Raw genomic sequence first — 15911 nt, 5'->3', positions numbered from 1 at the left:
CCGATCGGATTGTTTACTCCAGAGAACAGCTGACTGACCTGAGGCCGGCTGGTCTAGCGGACAGACTGGCAGAGGTTCCAGCGGAACTACGGAGAAAAACGCATCGGGGACGCAGAGGAGGATTGAAACAGAAGAAAAACGATGGGGTGAGACAGCGGAGGTTAGAAAAGCGGAGATTTAAGACGTGTCTCCCCTCTCTCATCATGGGGAACGTGAGGTCCCTGGGCAACAAGATGGACGAGCTGACAGCGCTAGCCCGGAGTCAGAAGGAGTATCGGGAATGCAGCATAATGTGTTTTACAGAGACATGGCTGCACCAGGATATTCCTGATGACAACGTCTCCATCGCGGGCTTCCACACCGTACGGGCCGACAGAGACTGCGCCAAGAGCGGCAAGCGCAAAGGTGGGGGCGTCGCTGTGCTGGTAAACAACCGATGGTGCAACCCCGCTCACATCACCATCAAGGAGATCATCTGTGACCCGAACATGGAACTTTGTGCTGTTGGACTTCGACCATATTATCTGCCCAGGGAGTTTTCACAGGTAATCATGGTGGCTGTTTATGTCCCCCCCTCTGCAAACCCGACATCGGCAAATGACTCTATTCACTCTGCCATAGCCCAGCTACAGACTCAGCACCCAAGTGCATTCATTGCTATCTCGGGTGACTTCAATCACATCACCATGGACACTACACTCCCCACATTCACACAGTATGTGAGCTGTCCCACCAGAGAGGAGAGAACCATTGATTTGCTGTATGCTAATGTGGCGACACGAGGGTTATTACTATTAAATACTATCATTACTCCAAATACCGACAACGCCACCTTGGGTTATGGCCCAAGGACCAGTAATAAAGGTCAACTAGTACCTTCAGACAAAAGACACTCAGGTTCGTTTACTCAGGGAGGGAATGAGACGGAGTTCAATGATCATGTCTAACAATTTATTATTAAAACAATCATGAGGTTGACACTGTAACACAAAAAAAGAAAAGAGCCCAACTAAAAAGGGGGATGTAGTCTGAGGCTTACCGGCTGGAGGAGGGGTTTGGTAGGGGAAGTGACATCCAAAAGGAAAAGGAGGACACCCCACACACACACAGCAAAAGGTGACGTGTAAACAAAGAAAATCTTAAAAAAGGGATCACACAGCACACAGGACCACCACCACCCAGGAGAACCACCACCACCACCGTCGGCCTTCAGCACTAAGGGGAGAGGAAAACACAATTAAATGGGCTCAAATTTAAGGAACCAAATATAAATGATCAATTGATAAACTGAGAAATGTTAAATTATATTAATAAATCAACCAAACACAAGAAACAAAAGAGTCTCTGGCCAGAGATATCAACTCAACAAGTAACCAGTTTAACAGTTTGAAATCAGATTGATCATATTAACAACATAAATTCAACCATTAAACAAAGAGTAAATAAGTAAACAATTAAACCAAACCTTGCCAGATTGTACTTAAAACACTCTCTCTCACACACACACACACACACAGTTCACAATCTTAGTGAGTGGCTGAGAGTTCGGGCAGACTCTTCGCACACACACACAATGCAATCAAACGTAGCAGCGGTAAACAGGCTGACCACAGGCGGCCGACCGGATCGGAACCAGGCCGTCGGAGCAACAGTCACCAAGCAACAGGACAGCAACAGGACAGTGGCAGAACAGCGGCGAAACAGCGGCGAAGCAGCGGCCAAATAGCCGTGGTTAATCAGCTGTATTTAGACTTGGCGTTGACGTTAGCCTTAGCGTTAGCGCTAGCGTTAGCTTTAGCGCTAGCGTTAGCTTTAAAGTTCCAGTTATAAGTCCGGGTGCATTGGCATCCCGTCCAAAGAGGGAGAGGGGTGAAGAATTCAGGCGTGGCAGGGAAAACAGCCACCATGCAGCACACAACCAGCAGACTGTTAGAGGGAGAGGAGCGAAAGAGGAGCTTAGCCCCTGGCTATAGCAGCAAACAACAGAAGCATGTCATCACTCACCAATGCTCTGGTTGCGGCAATAAACACCGCCCCGACTGATCGGCTCGACCGCGGTGAAGACGCCGGATCTATTAGGGAACGACGGTTTTAATTGAATGAAATACGGACGAATATACACAACACAGCACGGCCATATGTGCTTACCTGTGCTCGGATGCTAGCGGCACATACAACGACCCGGAAGCGAGAGATCAGGAGGAGGGACACAGCCTACTTTTCTCCCCTCGGTAAGCGCAGTGATTGGCTAATAAGTCAGAGGGCCGGGGTGCAGTCAAACAAACTAAATCAGTGGTGCCTCATACCACTACAATCATGATAAGGAGGCATACAGCTCCTCTCCTCTCCCCCCACTTGGCAGGTCAGATCACAACCTGATTCACCTCAAACCCTGTTATGTGCCTGTGGTGAAGAGCCAGCCTGTAACCACAAAGATTGTGAGGAGATGGTCTGATGAGGCCTATGAGACACTGCGAGGATGCTTTGAAGTGACAGACTGGCAGACGCTCTGTGAGCCGCATGGAGAGGACATTGATGGGCTCACGGGGTGTGTAACTGACTATATCAACTTCTGTGTTGACACCATCGTCCCACCGGAGACCGTCCTTTGTTACCCAAATAACAAGCCGTGGGTAACAAAGGAAGTCAAAACCATCCTCAATGAGAAGAAGAGGGCTTTCACAGCTGGCAACAGGGAGGAGGTGCGAACAATCCAGAAGGAGCTGAAGGTGAAGATCAAAGGGGCCAAACAGAAGTATAGGAGGAAGCTGGAGTGGAAGCTCCAGCAGAACAACATGAGGGAGGTCTGGAGTGGAATGAGAACCATCACTGGCTTCAGACCAACCAGCAATAGAGGACTTGGGGGCAGCATGGACTGTGCAGACGAGATGAATCTGTTTTTTAACAGATTTGACTCTGTGACCCCGGCTCATCCTCCCATGGGCTCCTCTACTGCATGCCTGCAGTTAGCGCCCACTCCACTCTCTCTCCCTCCCCCCTCCTACAGCCCCTCTTCCTCCAGTGATGGCCCCCCGCACACCTCCTCCTCCCCTGGCTCCCAAAGTGACGACACTCTCCAAGATAACACCCCTACCCCTCCCCCACAGGTCACCTCCTCACTCCACATCACTGCTGACCAAATCATGAGGCAGCTGAAGAGACTCCATGCAGGCAAGTCTGCAGGACCTGATGGTGTGAGCCCCAGGGTTCTGAAAGCCTGTTCCCTCCAGCTATGTGGAGTGCTACACCACATCTTCAGCCTGAGTCTGAGTCTTCATAGGGTCCCCGTGCTGTGGAAGACGTCATGCATCGTTCCTGTGCCCAAGATACCACGCCCCAGCGGATCGAAGGACTACAGACCTGTGGCACTGACGTCACACATAATGAAGACCCTGGAGAGACTCATCCTGGATCAGCTCCGGCCCATGGTGAGACCACTACTAGACCCCCTCCAGTTCGCCTACCAGCCCCGACTAGGAGTTGAGGATGCCATCATCTACCTGCTAGACCGTGTCTACGCTCACCTGGACAAGCCGGCGAGCACTGTAAGAGTCATGTTTTTTTGACTTCTCCAGTGCATTCAACACCATCAGGCCAGCTCTACTGAGTGAGAAACTGACAGCTATGCGGGTGGAGCCCCCCCTTGTGTCCTGGATTGTGGATTACCTGACTGGCAGACCACAGTATGTGCGCCTGCAGCACTGTACATCAAACAGACTGATCAGCAACACTGGGGCACCGCAGGGGACTGTCCTCTCTCCCTTCCTCTTCACCCTGTACACCACAGACTTCAGCCACTGCACAGAGACCTGCCATCTTCAGAAGTTTTCTGACGACTCTGCAGTAGTTGGACTTATCAGTAAGGGTGAGGAGACTGAGTACAGGGGTGTGGTGGACAACTTTGTCACGTGGTGTGAGCAGAACCATCTGCAGCTCAACGCGACAAAAACTAAAGAACTGGTGGTGGACCTGAGGAGGACCAGGGCTCCAGTGACCCCTATCTCCATCCGTGGGGTTAACGTGGACATAGTGGAGGATTATAAGTACTTAGGAGTGTACGTAGACAATAAACTGGACTGGACTAAAAACACAGACGCACTCTACAGGAAGGGTCAAAGCCGTCTCTATTTTCTGAGGCGGCTGAGGTCCTTCAACATCTGCCGGACAATGCTGCGGATGTTCTACGAGTCTGTGGTGGCCAGTACTATTCTCTACGCTGTGGCGTGCTGGGGCAGCAGACTGAAGGTACGGGACGCCAACAGACTTGACAAACTCATCCGCAAAGCCAGTCATGTTGTTGGAGAGGAGATTGACTCCCTGACAGCAGTGTCAGAGAGAAGGATGTTGTCAAGGATTAGGTCCATACTGGACAACTCTCTTCATCCTCTCCATGATGTGCTGACCAGCCACAGAAGCACATTCAGCAAGAGACTCATCCTACCACGCTGCACCACAGAGCGCCACAGGAAATCATTCCTGCCTGTGGCTATTAAGTTGTACAACTCTTCTGTTGGATAAATAAGCTTATATTTCATCTGTATATATTGTAATATGGGGGGAGGGGGAGGTACAAGCTTTAAAGGTATATTCTGGAAATTTTTAACTGTGTAAATTTATTCTTATTTTATTCGTATTCTTGTAACTTTTTAATTTTATTCTTTGTTTTATTCGTACTTATTCTTATAGTTTTTGACTTTGCAATCAAAATTGCTGCTATAAGATTCGTTACCTTTGTACACTGGAGCGCTGTGACGAAGGAATTTCCCGCAAGGGATTAATAAAGTATATTCAATTCAATTCAATTCAATCAACCGAGGACAATAGTTGTCTTCACCCACCGCGCCTGTATGTATCATTATCACACACACAATGGAAAACGTTTAGGGTTAATAGAATTCAAATTGAGATTAAAAATTGTGGACTCTCTTTTGGACTTTGTCATAGATTGAAAATACATGTCAAAACGTATCTATCTCTGTTCACAACATAGAGTACATCACTATCAATTACTGCATTTATGGCCCTGGGGCATATGGCCCTGCCAGTCAGGAAGCTGGCAACCTACTTGGGGGGGCACTCTTGCCCACCCCCTACGCCCCCCCCCCCCCCCCCCCCCAACGCAGATGATACATCTAAACACACACATCTAGGGCACCGGGGGGGGGGTGTGGCTGAGCTGATGGGGGGTCGGGGGGTGGGACCATCACATGATGGGGCCGCTCTCCGTTCCCCCAATGATCTGCCACTCTTCCCCTAATTTTATCGCATGTTAGACATTAGGGCCTGGTGGGCGAGAGACACGTCGACGGCTCCACTGTCTGCCAACAGTGGGACGCCCGTGCCACATTTCCCTCCGCCATTTTAACTACACCCCAGATACCAACATACATCGTATCACACACCACACACGCACACACCTCCAAATCACTCACCGGTGGGCTGGGGTGGGGGGGGTGGTCGTGGGTGCACTCCTGGGCGCTCGATTCCTGCTCACCCCCTGGCCGTGTTGGGACTGGCGGTCTGGGTGAGGGCAGCAGTGGTGGCCATGAGGCGTCGCTGGACGTGGGGGATCGGATCCCCTGCGCTCGGTCTGGGGGGTGTCCGGGAGGCATGGTTGTGGCTCATCATGACGCACCTCCCTGAAGGTGCTGTGGTGGGCGGCAGTCTGCCTACCCGGCGGGGGTCGTCGGCGGGCGCAGATGCTCCTGGATGTTGGGGGACCCCTCTCCGGGGCCTCCGCCTGTCCCTCCCTGGGCTGGGGGGCGTGCGGTCGGCTTCTGGGGGGCGGTGGGGGTGGCAGTGGTGGGTATCTGGCCGTGCCTCCCTGGTGGGCGGTCTGGGGGGGCTCTGCTCCCCCCGGTGGTGGGCTGGCCCTGCCCTTGGGCGCTGGCGGGCTCTGGGTGCGGGGACCCTGGGCCTCTGCGGCCTGCCTGGGTGTGGGGTGGTTCGGCCTCTGTCCGTGGTCTTGTCGCCGTCGGCCCCCTCGGGTCGACCTTGGGTGGGGGGGGCTTTCCCCCCGCATTCCTCCGACTGGCCCCCTGCGGGATGGATGCGTTGCTATCCTGGGGGTGGTGGCTGTGGGCCTCTCCTGCCCTGTACGGCTACTGGGCGCCTTAGGCGCCTGGATGATTTTCGGCCCGTCACTGGGGACGGGCCGGACATTGGCACGTTCCCCCACCCAGATTCCAATCGCACCTAATGACAACCCCTGCACATATACACTGATATGCACGATCACACACACACACACACACACGCACACACACACTAACACGCTAAGATAAATTAAATTTAACTGATATAACTGTTGTAAGCCCGGACATACTCTCTTGATGTGGTCGTTAACAATTACTATATAAACTGTATCTGAAAGTATGTTCTGTATACGCTAAATAATTTCAACTGTTTAATGTTATTAACCTGTTACTAACACACTAATGTCACCCTTAAGTTGTCTAGGTTCTGTCTTATCAGGTATGTCCTGTCTACTTTATATAATTTCAATTTAATGGTACTAACCCATGTATTATACTGTTGTCCACCTTGCTCTCTCTCTCTCTCTCACTCTCTCTCCCTCTCGATCTCTTTCTCTCTTCTTTTTTCTCCCTCTCTCTCTCGCTCTCTCTCTCTCTCTCTCACTCCCCCTCCCTTCCTCCTCCCCGCTCACTCCCCATCCCCTTGTCAGTCCACTCCCTGTCCCCCTGTCCGGTCCGGCTGACCGCAACACATAATCATAAAACGAATAAATAAAAATACTGCAGTTCCGAGTATCCCAGACTCGTCCTGCACATATCAAATCTGTCCGACACCAAAAGGCATGCAGTCAATCATATTACATGTCCTGGGTACTGGACAGGACAGGTTTAAAAAAAAAAAAAAAAAAAAAAACTGCAAACTGCATTTACACTCACCTTTCTTCACATAACATTAATATAATAATTAACAGATTCTACACCTGAATTATTGTTTTGTGAAAACAATTGATTATTTCTGTATTTTGCTGGTTTTAAGTGTCACAGCCTCGACCCATGATTGATTTCTTTGTGTTTCTCTCTGGTCTCAACAGGATTATGTAATTATGTATTTGGGTCCAAATAGCGCCATCAAGAGGCCAAAACTGGAGGCCAGGATGGCAAATACCTCCACTGCATCTGCATATTTGCCGGGTGAGCTGATGTAAGCAGGGACAAAGGCCACCCACACTGCACAGAAGATCAACATGCTGAAAGTGATGAGTTTGGCCTCATTGAAACTGTCTGGAAGATTCCTTGCTAGAAAAGCTAACAAACAACTGAGGACAGCCAGTAAACCAATATAACCAAGTAAAACTGCAAAACCAACTGTGGAGCCAACTGCACACTCATAAACTATCTTGCCACTGTGATACTGGGTGTTTTTATGAGGCACTGGTGAAGCAGAGACAAGCCAGACAGTGCAGATTGCAGCTTGAACAGAAGTCAGAACCAGAACTGTCCCTCTCTGCTGCACAGCACCAAACCACTTGAGACTGGACTCACCTCCTGGTTTGGAGGCCCTGAACACAGCAAGAACCACCATGGTTTTCACCAGGATACATGAGACACAAAGCACAAAGCTGATGCCAAATGCTGCATGTCTTAGTTGACAAGTCCATAATCTGGGTCGTCCAATGAAGAGCAATGAGCAGAGGAAACACAATTTGAGTGACACCAAGAGAAGAAAACTGAGTTCTGAATTGTTGGCACGAACTATAGGTGTGCTGTGATGATAGATGAAGATGCCCAGCACAACACCACAGATACATGTGCCCAACAGTGTGGTGGTTGTCAAGCAGATACCCAGAGGCTCATGGTAGGAGAGGAACTCTGTTTTCTTAGGAACACAGTGGTCACGCTGGGGGCTGGACCAGAAATCTTCTGGACAACTGATGCACTCCATGGAGTCTGAGAAAAGAGGGAAAGTGAGGAGATAAATGTTTATACAACATCTCTGAACTGTGATGTTTAAAAGTTTACACTCACCAGTTGTATTGCTGATCTTTCCCTCAGAACAAGGGACACAGTCAAAACAACACTCAGGTTCCCCCTTCTTTCTGGCCATGCGGGTACCTGCAGGACAACTCTCACTGCACACTGACCGAGGAGGCTGTGTGGAGAAACATCAGTATCTGTTAGATTAATCTATAATGATTAAGACAAACCCATGGTTGTCTAAGAAAGTAAGAAGTTACCTGTTTGAATTCAAAGTTCCAGAAGATTTTGTCTTCATCCAGTGTGAGTTCTTCACCTTTGAAGGCTGACCTCTTAACCTCACCCACTCTCTGAACTTTAGTTCTTCCATCAGGGAGCCACACCCAGTTCATGATGTCATATATTGGTAAGGCGTCACCATTTTCATCAAATGACACTCGATCACCAAATTTTGTGGGGAAGTTGACTTTTTCCAAGTAATGCATAAGCTTTGGATAAATGAATCAGATGTATAGGATGATCATTAAAAGGCCATTAAAGGATCCAAGAGTGTATTTCATTATGATGATACAAAATGTAGGAATTGTTCTCAGATGCACTTGGGGTTCTTATAGAGCTCTGACAGGTGACTTCACTCAACCAAGGTAAAGCCTCTGACATGCCCACTGGCAGGAAAAACGTGGCTAATCCCATTGATTTATACAGGAGACAGCACATAAATCAGGCAATATGTCATCTCTTCGCTGGCTGTTTTCAGGCTAACGTGAGAGCATTTCACTGGATCCCCACAGATCCAGAGAGAAGGTGGTGGTGAATCCCTACTATGAAACGTGCGCTCACTGAGCAGAAGAAGACAGAGCAATGGAAACAAACACAAACGATGGATTTTGTGGTTAACGCTCGATAAATAATGGACTCAGTGTAACTAACATACAAGTCTGCATAGCAACGTTAACACAGCAATTATTTAGATTACACTGCCTGTTGCTAATGGTATGCTAACACGACATGTTCCTGTCCAGCAACAACAAAGCTATCTATAGGTGGTAGACTCCAGAGATTCCCTCCAGGTTCAAATAAACTTTGAGTGACTCTCTGGAGTAATATGAAGGGAAAGGAATCAGGAAGTTGAGGATGTGAGGACTTTGCGGGTCCACCAATAATTTCCGTCCACTGTTTCTAAACTCGTTAAAAGCACACTGGGTATCAGATATATTTACTCTTTCAAGTTTTGTGATATATCAGACAACAGATTTCATGTGTGCAGTAAACTCTGTCAGGTTAAATCCAGCGCTGCTTTTTCTACTTGTATGTCAGTTAGACTGAGCCCATTATTTACTAAGATTTAACCATGAAAGCTGTTGCTTGTGTTTGAACCTCACATTGCAGCGTCTTCTGCTCGCTGTGAGTGCGTTTCATAGCAGTGATTTAAAACAAAGACTCATAATTAGCTTTATGAGTCTCCTCATTAACAACAGTAAAACTGCATTTGTTGAGAAGTAACATCTGATGCCAAACAACCATATCAACTGAAAATGTACAAAAATATCACTGCATAGTTCATCGTTGTAACAGAAAAGAACAGTACTGGTGTACTTTTTATGAAACAGACCATTGTAAAATTTAACAACAAATTCATAAGCTGAGTAACTGTTCACTGATAGAGATACGATACAGGAACTTTGATTTTATCTTGGTAATGCAGCCATTTGCAGAGATACTTGATAATTGATCTATACTGGGACAAAAGGACTACAAATTAGTAAGCTGATGATTTTATTCTCTACATAACTGATGTATTTATAGTTGATGGTATTTATTGAAGTACAGTATAGTTTCTGATAGTAAGTTAACATAAGGGTTGCCTTTACACCTGGGATTAAAATGCGTTTTGTGATCAGATTGCAATCAGTTAACACCTGACCACTATTAAGTACAGGTATAAATACAACCGAGGATGGATTGTTTACAAGCTCTCACTCCAACAATACAGAGATGGGACTGCCAATAGCAATAAGCTATCCACATCATACACCCAAAGTACCTCCTACGGGACACCTGGAGGGACACATTTGTAAGCTTTTTCCACACACCACATAGACTGGTTTGGCAAACTCCCATGTCCCCTCTAGTATTCTTGCAATAGAGCTGGTCCTCTTTCCACTACCAAGACAAAAATAACACATTTCTCTTCTTGTATCTGAGGTTCACTTATCACTCTAAGATTTCTCTCTAGCATCCTGACAAAGAACTTTACATAGAGGCTGAGTACTTTGATCCCTTGGTCCCATTTCTTAAAAATGGGGACCACCACCTCAGTCAGCCACTCCAGATGTACTTTCCTCCAAAGTCCACACAATGTTGCAAAGGCATGTCAACCAGGCCAGCACCAGAACATCTTGGACGAAGTCATATTGTATCGCCAACCAGTGCTTAGCTCATTGTCACAGACTCCTCCCCCTTTTATGAACACGGAGCTGTCAGTTTGTTGCCTTTCTCTGTCAACCTGTGAGCGATTGAGAGGCTCCTCACACTGAGCACCTCACACAGCTGCTACTTGGTGAAAGACTTATTGCAGAACCACACCCCATGACTGCTCCTCACTGTTCCTCCCTCCTCCCCTCCTCATCTCTCAGACAACTTATTGGCATTTTTCAAAATCAAGTATTGGGCAGAAATACCACTTTAAACTCTGATATGTAACCAGGTAAAATGTGAAAATAACAATAAAATATCTGCCCTTTATAATTTTCATTACTCTACATTGAATGTGTTAAACATATCTCTCTCTGTTCACTACATACTGTACATTACTATAAATTACTGTATTTACACTATTATATTATGAAAACAAAATTTCTTCATTTTGCTGGTTTTAAGTGTCAGTGCCTCGACCCATGATGGCTTTCTTTGTGTTTCTCTCTAGTCTCAACAGGACTATATATCATTTGGATCCAAACAGAGCTACCAAGGAGCCAGAACTGCCAGGATGGCTAAAACCTCCACTTCATCTGCATATTTGCCTGGTGAGCTGATGTAAGCAGGGACAAAGGCCACTGCACAGAAGATCAACATGCTGAAAGTGATGAGTTTGGCCTCATTGAAACTGTCTGGAAGATTCCTTGCTAGAAAAGCTAACAAACAACTGAGGACAGCCAGTAAACCAATATAACCAAGTAAAACTGTGGACCCAACTGCACACTCATAAACTATCTTATCACTGTGATACTGGGTGTTTCTATAAGGCACTGGTGAAGCAGAGACAAGCCGGGCAGTGCAGATTGCTGCTTGAATAGTGGTCAGAACCAGAACAAAGTCGTGTCAAACAGGCCAGCACCAGAACATCTAGGAATAATTAATATTGTATCTCATCCTCCCCGGGGGTCGGCCACTGCAAAGTTGTTTAACTTGTTTGACTTAAATCCCTAAGATAACACATGTTGGTTGGATTGAGGTGATCCGCTCAGTATTACTTTTACTTCCCAACAATTTCCCCAGTCAAGTTCAACAACTCTCAAGCTCCACTTTACACAATATGGACAGGAAGCCACTTCCTCCCCTGAGTCATCAGTTGGTTTACTTCAGAGATGACCTAAAGGCTTGCTCCATGGCCTCACTCAACTCTTTCCACTTCTAAGATTTTGCTGCATTTCGTTGGGCTCACCAGTATTTGCCAGCTTCTCCACAAGTCAGCCAAGCCATGTTTTGGACACCTTCATGTTGGACAATCTGTCCCACACCCTGCAGGACCCCATCAGAGCAGTGGGCAGCTCCTTCAGTGACAGACTGGAACCCCGAGGGGGACAGAAGACAGGCAGGTCCCTGAGCCTGTCAGGGGCTAAACCTCTAATATGCCAGGAGGATGGTGGAGGCGACTGTGCAGCAACCCCAGCCTCTAAGCCCTAACAAGTCAAACCACATTCCAAAAGTGTATATGTGGTGTAACAGGCTGAGCGGGGCAGCTATAAGTAACAAGCAGGAGTCACCACCTATTTTGGATGTCAGCTTTGTGACTAGCAGTGCCTTCCACATTACAGTAGAAACCATGCCCAGGTCAGCACAGCACCTGGACTCCAAATCCCAATCCCACCCATACCCTAGAACCAGCCCAGGCTCACCCCCCAAACAACCAAGGCCTTTGAGTGGTCATATATAATTACATACCCTTTACCATTCATTGAGCCCTAAATGTATGTAAATGTTTAAGTGAAACGAAGAGTTGAGTGTAAACTGATATCTCACCTGCCATGGCTCCAGTCTTTGTAAATGAGCACAGGTGTTGTTGCTGAAAGGTCCTCTCCTTGGCTCACACTGTAGCATGTCATCAAGAGCATACGCCAGAGCATACACAGCCTTATACACATTATACTCTGGTCTGAGGTTCGAAACATCCAGGAAATCAGTCTCCACATTCTCTATAACTTCCTGTCCAGTGCATAATTCTCCTCCAGCTTCCACCCAACCTGCTGGAGGTGGTGCAAATCTACACTGAAATGTGTGTTCCCAAAACTGATTCACCTGGAAGGAAAAGAAGAAAAGAAAAAGGTTTTCTTGAAATAATGACACTATTTGATTTGTGGTAGTTCCATATCAGATTGAAATATTTAATTCTCACCATGCTATTTCCATGGGTGTTGTTGTGATGTAGGTCAGGACGTATTTGTAACAGGAAGTCCCTGAGACCTGGTATATCTCCTCGACGGATGGATATGCCCAGTGTTCCACCCAGGTATGGCATGAATTGGGGCATCTGGAGTGAAATCACTGAGATCCAGGCTTCACTGGCAATCCACTGCAGGCCTGTCACATTCTGCCTCACCACCTGGACATTGATAGTATATCGATAGTTCTTTTTATAATGTATAATTCAGTTTCCACAGTCAGTGACTTACACAGGTATGCACCATAATAAAACAGAAGGACCTGACTGCAGACAAAATGGCTGACCTCTGAAGCAGAAGTTGATCAAAGTGTTAAAAGACATCAAAATCTACTCTAAATGCACATAAATGGCAAATGACTATTGCTTTTGTCATATCAGTTTGAGTCATGAGGACTGACTTATGGTATGGAGGTGCAGATGTCCACCATATTTTGTTTCCAGTCAGGTTCACTCGGAAAGCAATTCAATCCAGGCAAACCAACCACATGGTGGGTCATTTTTAAAATGTATCTAAACCCCTAAACCATTGTCTCTGGTGTAAATCATATGCGTATCTAGTAATGCTATTTGCTGATCCAGATGTGATACACCGTTTCTCATCAATTGCTTCTCTGGTCAAAAAACATATTCTGTCACTGTTTAGTCCACGTTTTGTCACTGGTATTCCTTCTTGTCCAACCAGTGCTTAGCTCATTGTCACAGACTCCTCTCCCTTCAACCTGTTGAAGCTCAGTGTGAGCGATTGAGAGGCTCCTCACACTGAGCACTTCACACAGCTGCAACTTGGTGAAAGAATTAATGCAGAACCACACCCCATGACTGCTCCCCATGTTCCTCCCTCCTCCCCTCCTCAGCTCTCAGACCACTTATTGGCATTTTTCAAAATCAAGCACTTTAAACACAGATATCTATAATGTGTTAAATACTTTTCCAGATGTAAGTTCCTGAAGTGATGCTTAATTCAACATAATCATTTTGTTTTGTGAGAGTAAAATCTGAATAATTTATTGTAATGGTTTGTGTAACACTCAAGCAGTTTTGAGTGGTCATCAAGACAAGAAAAGTCCTGTATCTTTTACCAGTCTTGATGATGACTTTGAGTGTTTAACACTTTTTGAGTGTTCTCAACCCCAGGGACAGGATGAGTTCACCAAAACTACCCATAATCCTATGAAATGAACCAAAAGCTGCAACTCTGCATTTGGATGGAAAAAGAAAGCACAGCATTTTCAGCATGTGTGTTACACAGTAACAGGAGCAGAGTGATGAATAAACATTCTAACTCTAAAATACTCCTGGTAGAACTTTTAACACGTCAGAGGGGTTACATCATCATTTAAATCTATTTGATAGAAACTAAGTAAATGTAAAAATAACAGCCAGATTTAGAGAGAAAACAGTTAAATCTATTGAATATACGTCAACACCTACCTCTTTCATGAGGTTGAGTATGCGGCTCTGACTTGCAAACACAATCACCACTCGAGCTGTAGATTTCCTCATCACATCCACTATTCTTTCTAGTTCAGCAGGGTCGTAAACACGGGGCAAAATCTCAGTGTAAGCCAGACAACCTCCACCAGCTGGACCCAGATCAGAGTGAAAGGATCGGGCAGCGTGGAATCCATAATCATTATCACTGATGAGCAGACCTGCCCAAGTCCAACCAAAGTGTTTTAGAATCTGAATCATAGCATTCACCTATGTGAACACAGAGCAGAGGGATTAGTGCATAGGCTGGAATCATCTTTACTAGAAATCCTGTTAAACAAGCAGCAGAGATTTGTGGACATGAAATAGTAGGACAAACAGATTTATAACAGGAACATTAACGATGGTTCACTCCAGGTTTAAGAGACTCTGGGTCATGATATTGTTCAGTTATAAGGGTAGGTCACACTAAAGACTTGAGACTTGCCGGGATGTTTTTTTTTATTTATTTGACTATTATCAACATTTCTCAAATCACAAAGTGATTATTTTTCACTGCAGTTTATATGGACTGTTGTTGCACGTGGTTTGTTTCATGCATTTTTAATAAGCAAAGTTATTTTCACCTGAAAGGCATCACTAGGGATCGTCCTAAAGAAAGATGGAAACTTTTGTCGATCACTCAGACAGGAACATGTAGCAAAATAACTCACCTGCAAAACAACAGAGCATGTATTCAAAAAGAAAAGTGTTGGCTGAAATGTGAAGGTTGATTCTTCACTGACTCCACCTTCATTCAATTTCTATTAATTACTTAAATTACGTTTTAAAAAACATCACAATAATAAGTGAGTTGATATACAAAAAACGACTTACCAGAGGCACTCTGTACAAACTTAAGATTGTGGATATTGCAATAGTACGAGTCGAGGAAGAATCACCCACAATCCCTAGGACTGGAGGAGTTCCTACACAGTTCTCCTCTAATGTAACTTGCTCTTCTTGACCACTGACTAAGGTCAGTGCTGCACGAAATGCAATTCCTAGTTGGACGCAGTTATCATACAAACTGTATCCCAGAGTCACATTAGGCAGCAGGTTGGAGTTTTTGTTGATCTCATCAATAGCAAAGGTCATGGTCTGAGCCTGTCTGAATCCCATGATATCAAAACTAACACAAAAAATACAAGTTTTTACCATTTAAATACATCATACAGTCACTGTGCAAAGCTACACCTTTCACAACATCAGATACTGGAAATAGTGACTTAAGCTTCAACACCCATAATAAAAACTAAATGCTTCAATAAGATCATATTATCGATTGTTATTTTACATGAATAACAAAATAATCAGGAAACGTTCATACTAATTGGCTTACTTTCCAGCAGGTTTCCCTGTCAGACTCACCTATAGCAGGTAGGGTGTTGTGGCTCTGAGGTAAAAGACAGGTCAGGATAAGCTGGGAAGAAGTGAAGTCTGAAAATTCCACCAATAATCACATCTCCAGGTTTGTTCATCCCATTTAGATCAAACTGTTTCTGTAACTGACAAGAGGAAGAATAAAGAGAGGAGGACACATCAAAGTTTAAGCAGGAGAACAACATTAATGAGAGGAGACTGGTGTCTAAAAATGTCCTCATGACTTTGCTCTGGTTCGTCCCTGTCTAAGTGCATGCTCATCACAATATCATCACATTTTATGTATTTGCAGTGATTATTTTTGCACACCAACCATCAGTGCTGAAGAACAAGCAGGAACATGTTTCTGCCAATAGGGGTCTCTCAATCAAAACAATATCAGACTGAGTTTGGGCTGGACTGATGATGCTGCTGTTCTTTACGGGGAGGGTCAGAGCAGACTCTAT

General features: G+C 45.7%; 1 protein-coding gene and 1 long non-coding RNA gene across 3 annotated transcripts; both read right to left on the bottom strand.

Annotated features, from left to right (window-relative positions):
- Positions 1 to 937: 937 nt before the first annotated feature.
- Positions 938 to 2305, bottom strand: LOC131463051 (uncharacterized). Of its 2 annotated transcripts, XR_009240935.1 has the most exons (3): positions 2149 to 2294; positions 2005 to 2072; positions 938 to 1215 (listed from the first exon to the last, which is right to left on the bottom strand). It is a non-coding gene; the product is annotated as an uncharacterized LOC131463051 (long non-coding RNA). The 2 variants fall into 2 exon arrangements; XR_009240934.1 differs by having other exon boundaries at positions 2005 to 2305.
- Positions 2306 to 6704: 4399 nt separating this feature from the next.
- Positions 6705 to 15650, bottom strand: LOC131463040 (extracellular calcium-sensing receptor-like). Its single transcript, XM_058634686.1, has 9 exons — positions 15454 to 15650; positions 14920 to 15214; positions 14670 to 14756; positions 14044 to 14313; positions 12565 to 12771; positions 12192 to 12467; positions 8210 to 8437; positions 8001 to 8124; positions 6705 to 7922 (listed from the first exon to the last, which is right to left on the bottom strand). The coding sequence occupies exons 1-9, from the start codon at positions 15648 to 15650 to the stop codon at positions 7069 to 7071; spliced, it is 2538 nt and encodes an 845-aa protein (XP_058490669.1). The 3' UTR covers positions 6705 to 7068.
- Positions 15651 to 15911: the final 261 nt, after the last annotated feature.

The sequence above is a fragment of the Solea solea genome, chromosome 7 (genome assembly GCF_958295425.1).
Source record: "Solea solea chromosome 7, fSolSol10.1, whole genome shotgun sequence".
NCBI lineage: Eukaryota > Metazoa > Chordata > Actinopteri > Pleuronectiformes > Soleidae > Solea > Solea solea.
This window is presented reverse-complemented; position numbering and strand designations above follow the sequence as displayed.

Coding starts and splice junctions, on each gene's coding strand:
- LOC131463040 (XM_058634686.1), bottom strand. CDS start 15,650: ATGTTGTTCTCCTGCTTAAACTTTGATGTGTCCTCCTCTCTTTATTCT. Junction 12,772..14,043: donor TACTCAACCTCATGAAAGAG/GTAGGTGTTGAC, acceptor ATCAATGTCCAG/GTGGTGAGGCAGAATGTGAC. Junction 12,468..12,564: donor ACACCCATGGAAATAGCATG/GTGAGAATTAAA, acceptor TTTTCCTTCCAG/GTGAATCAGTTTTGGGAACA.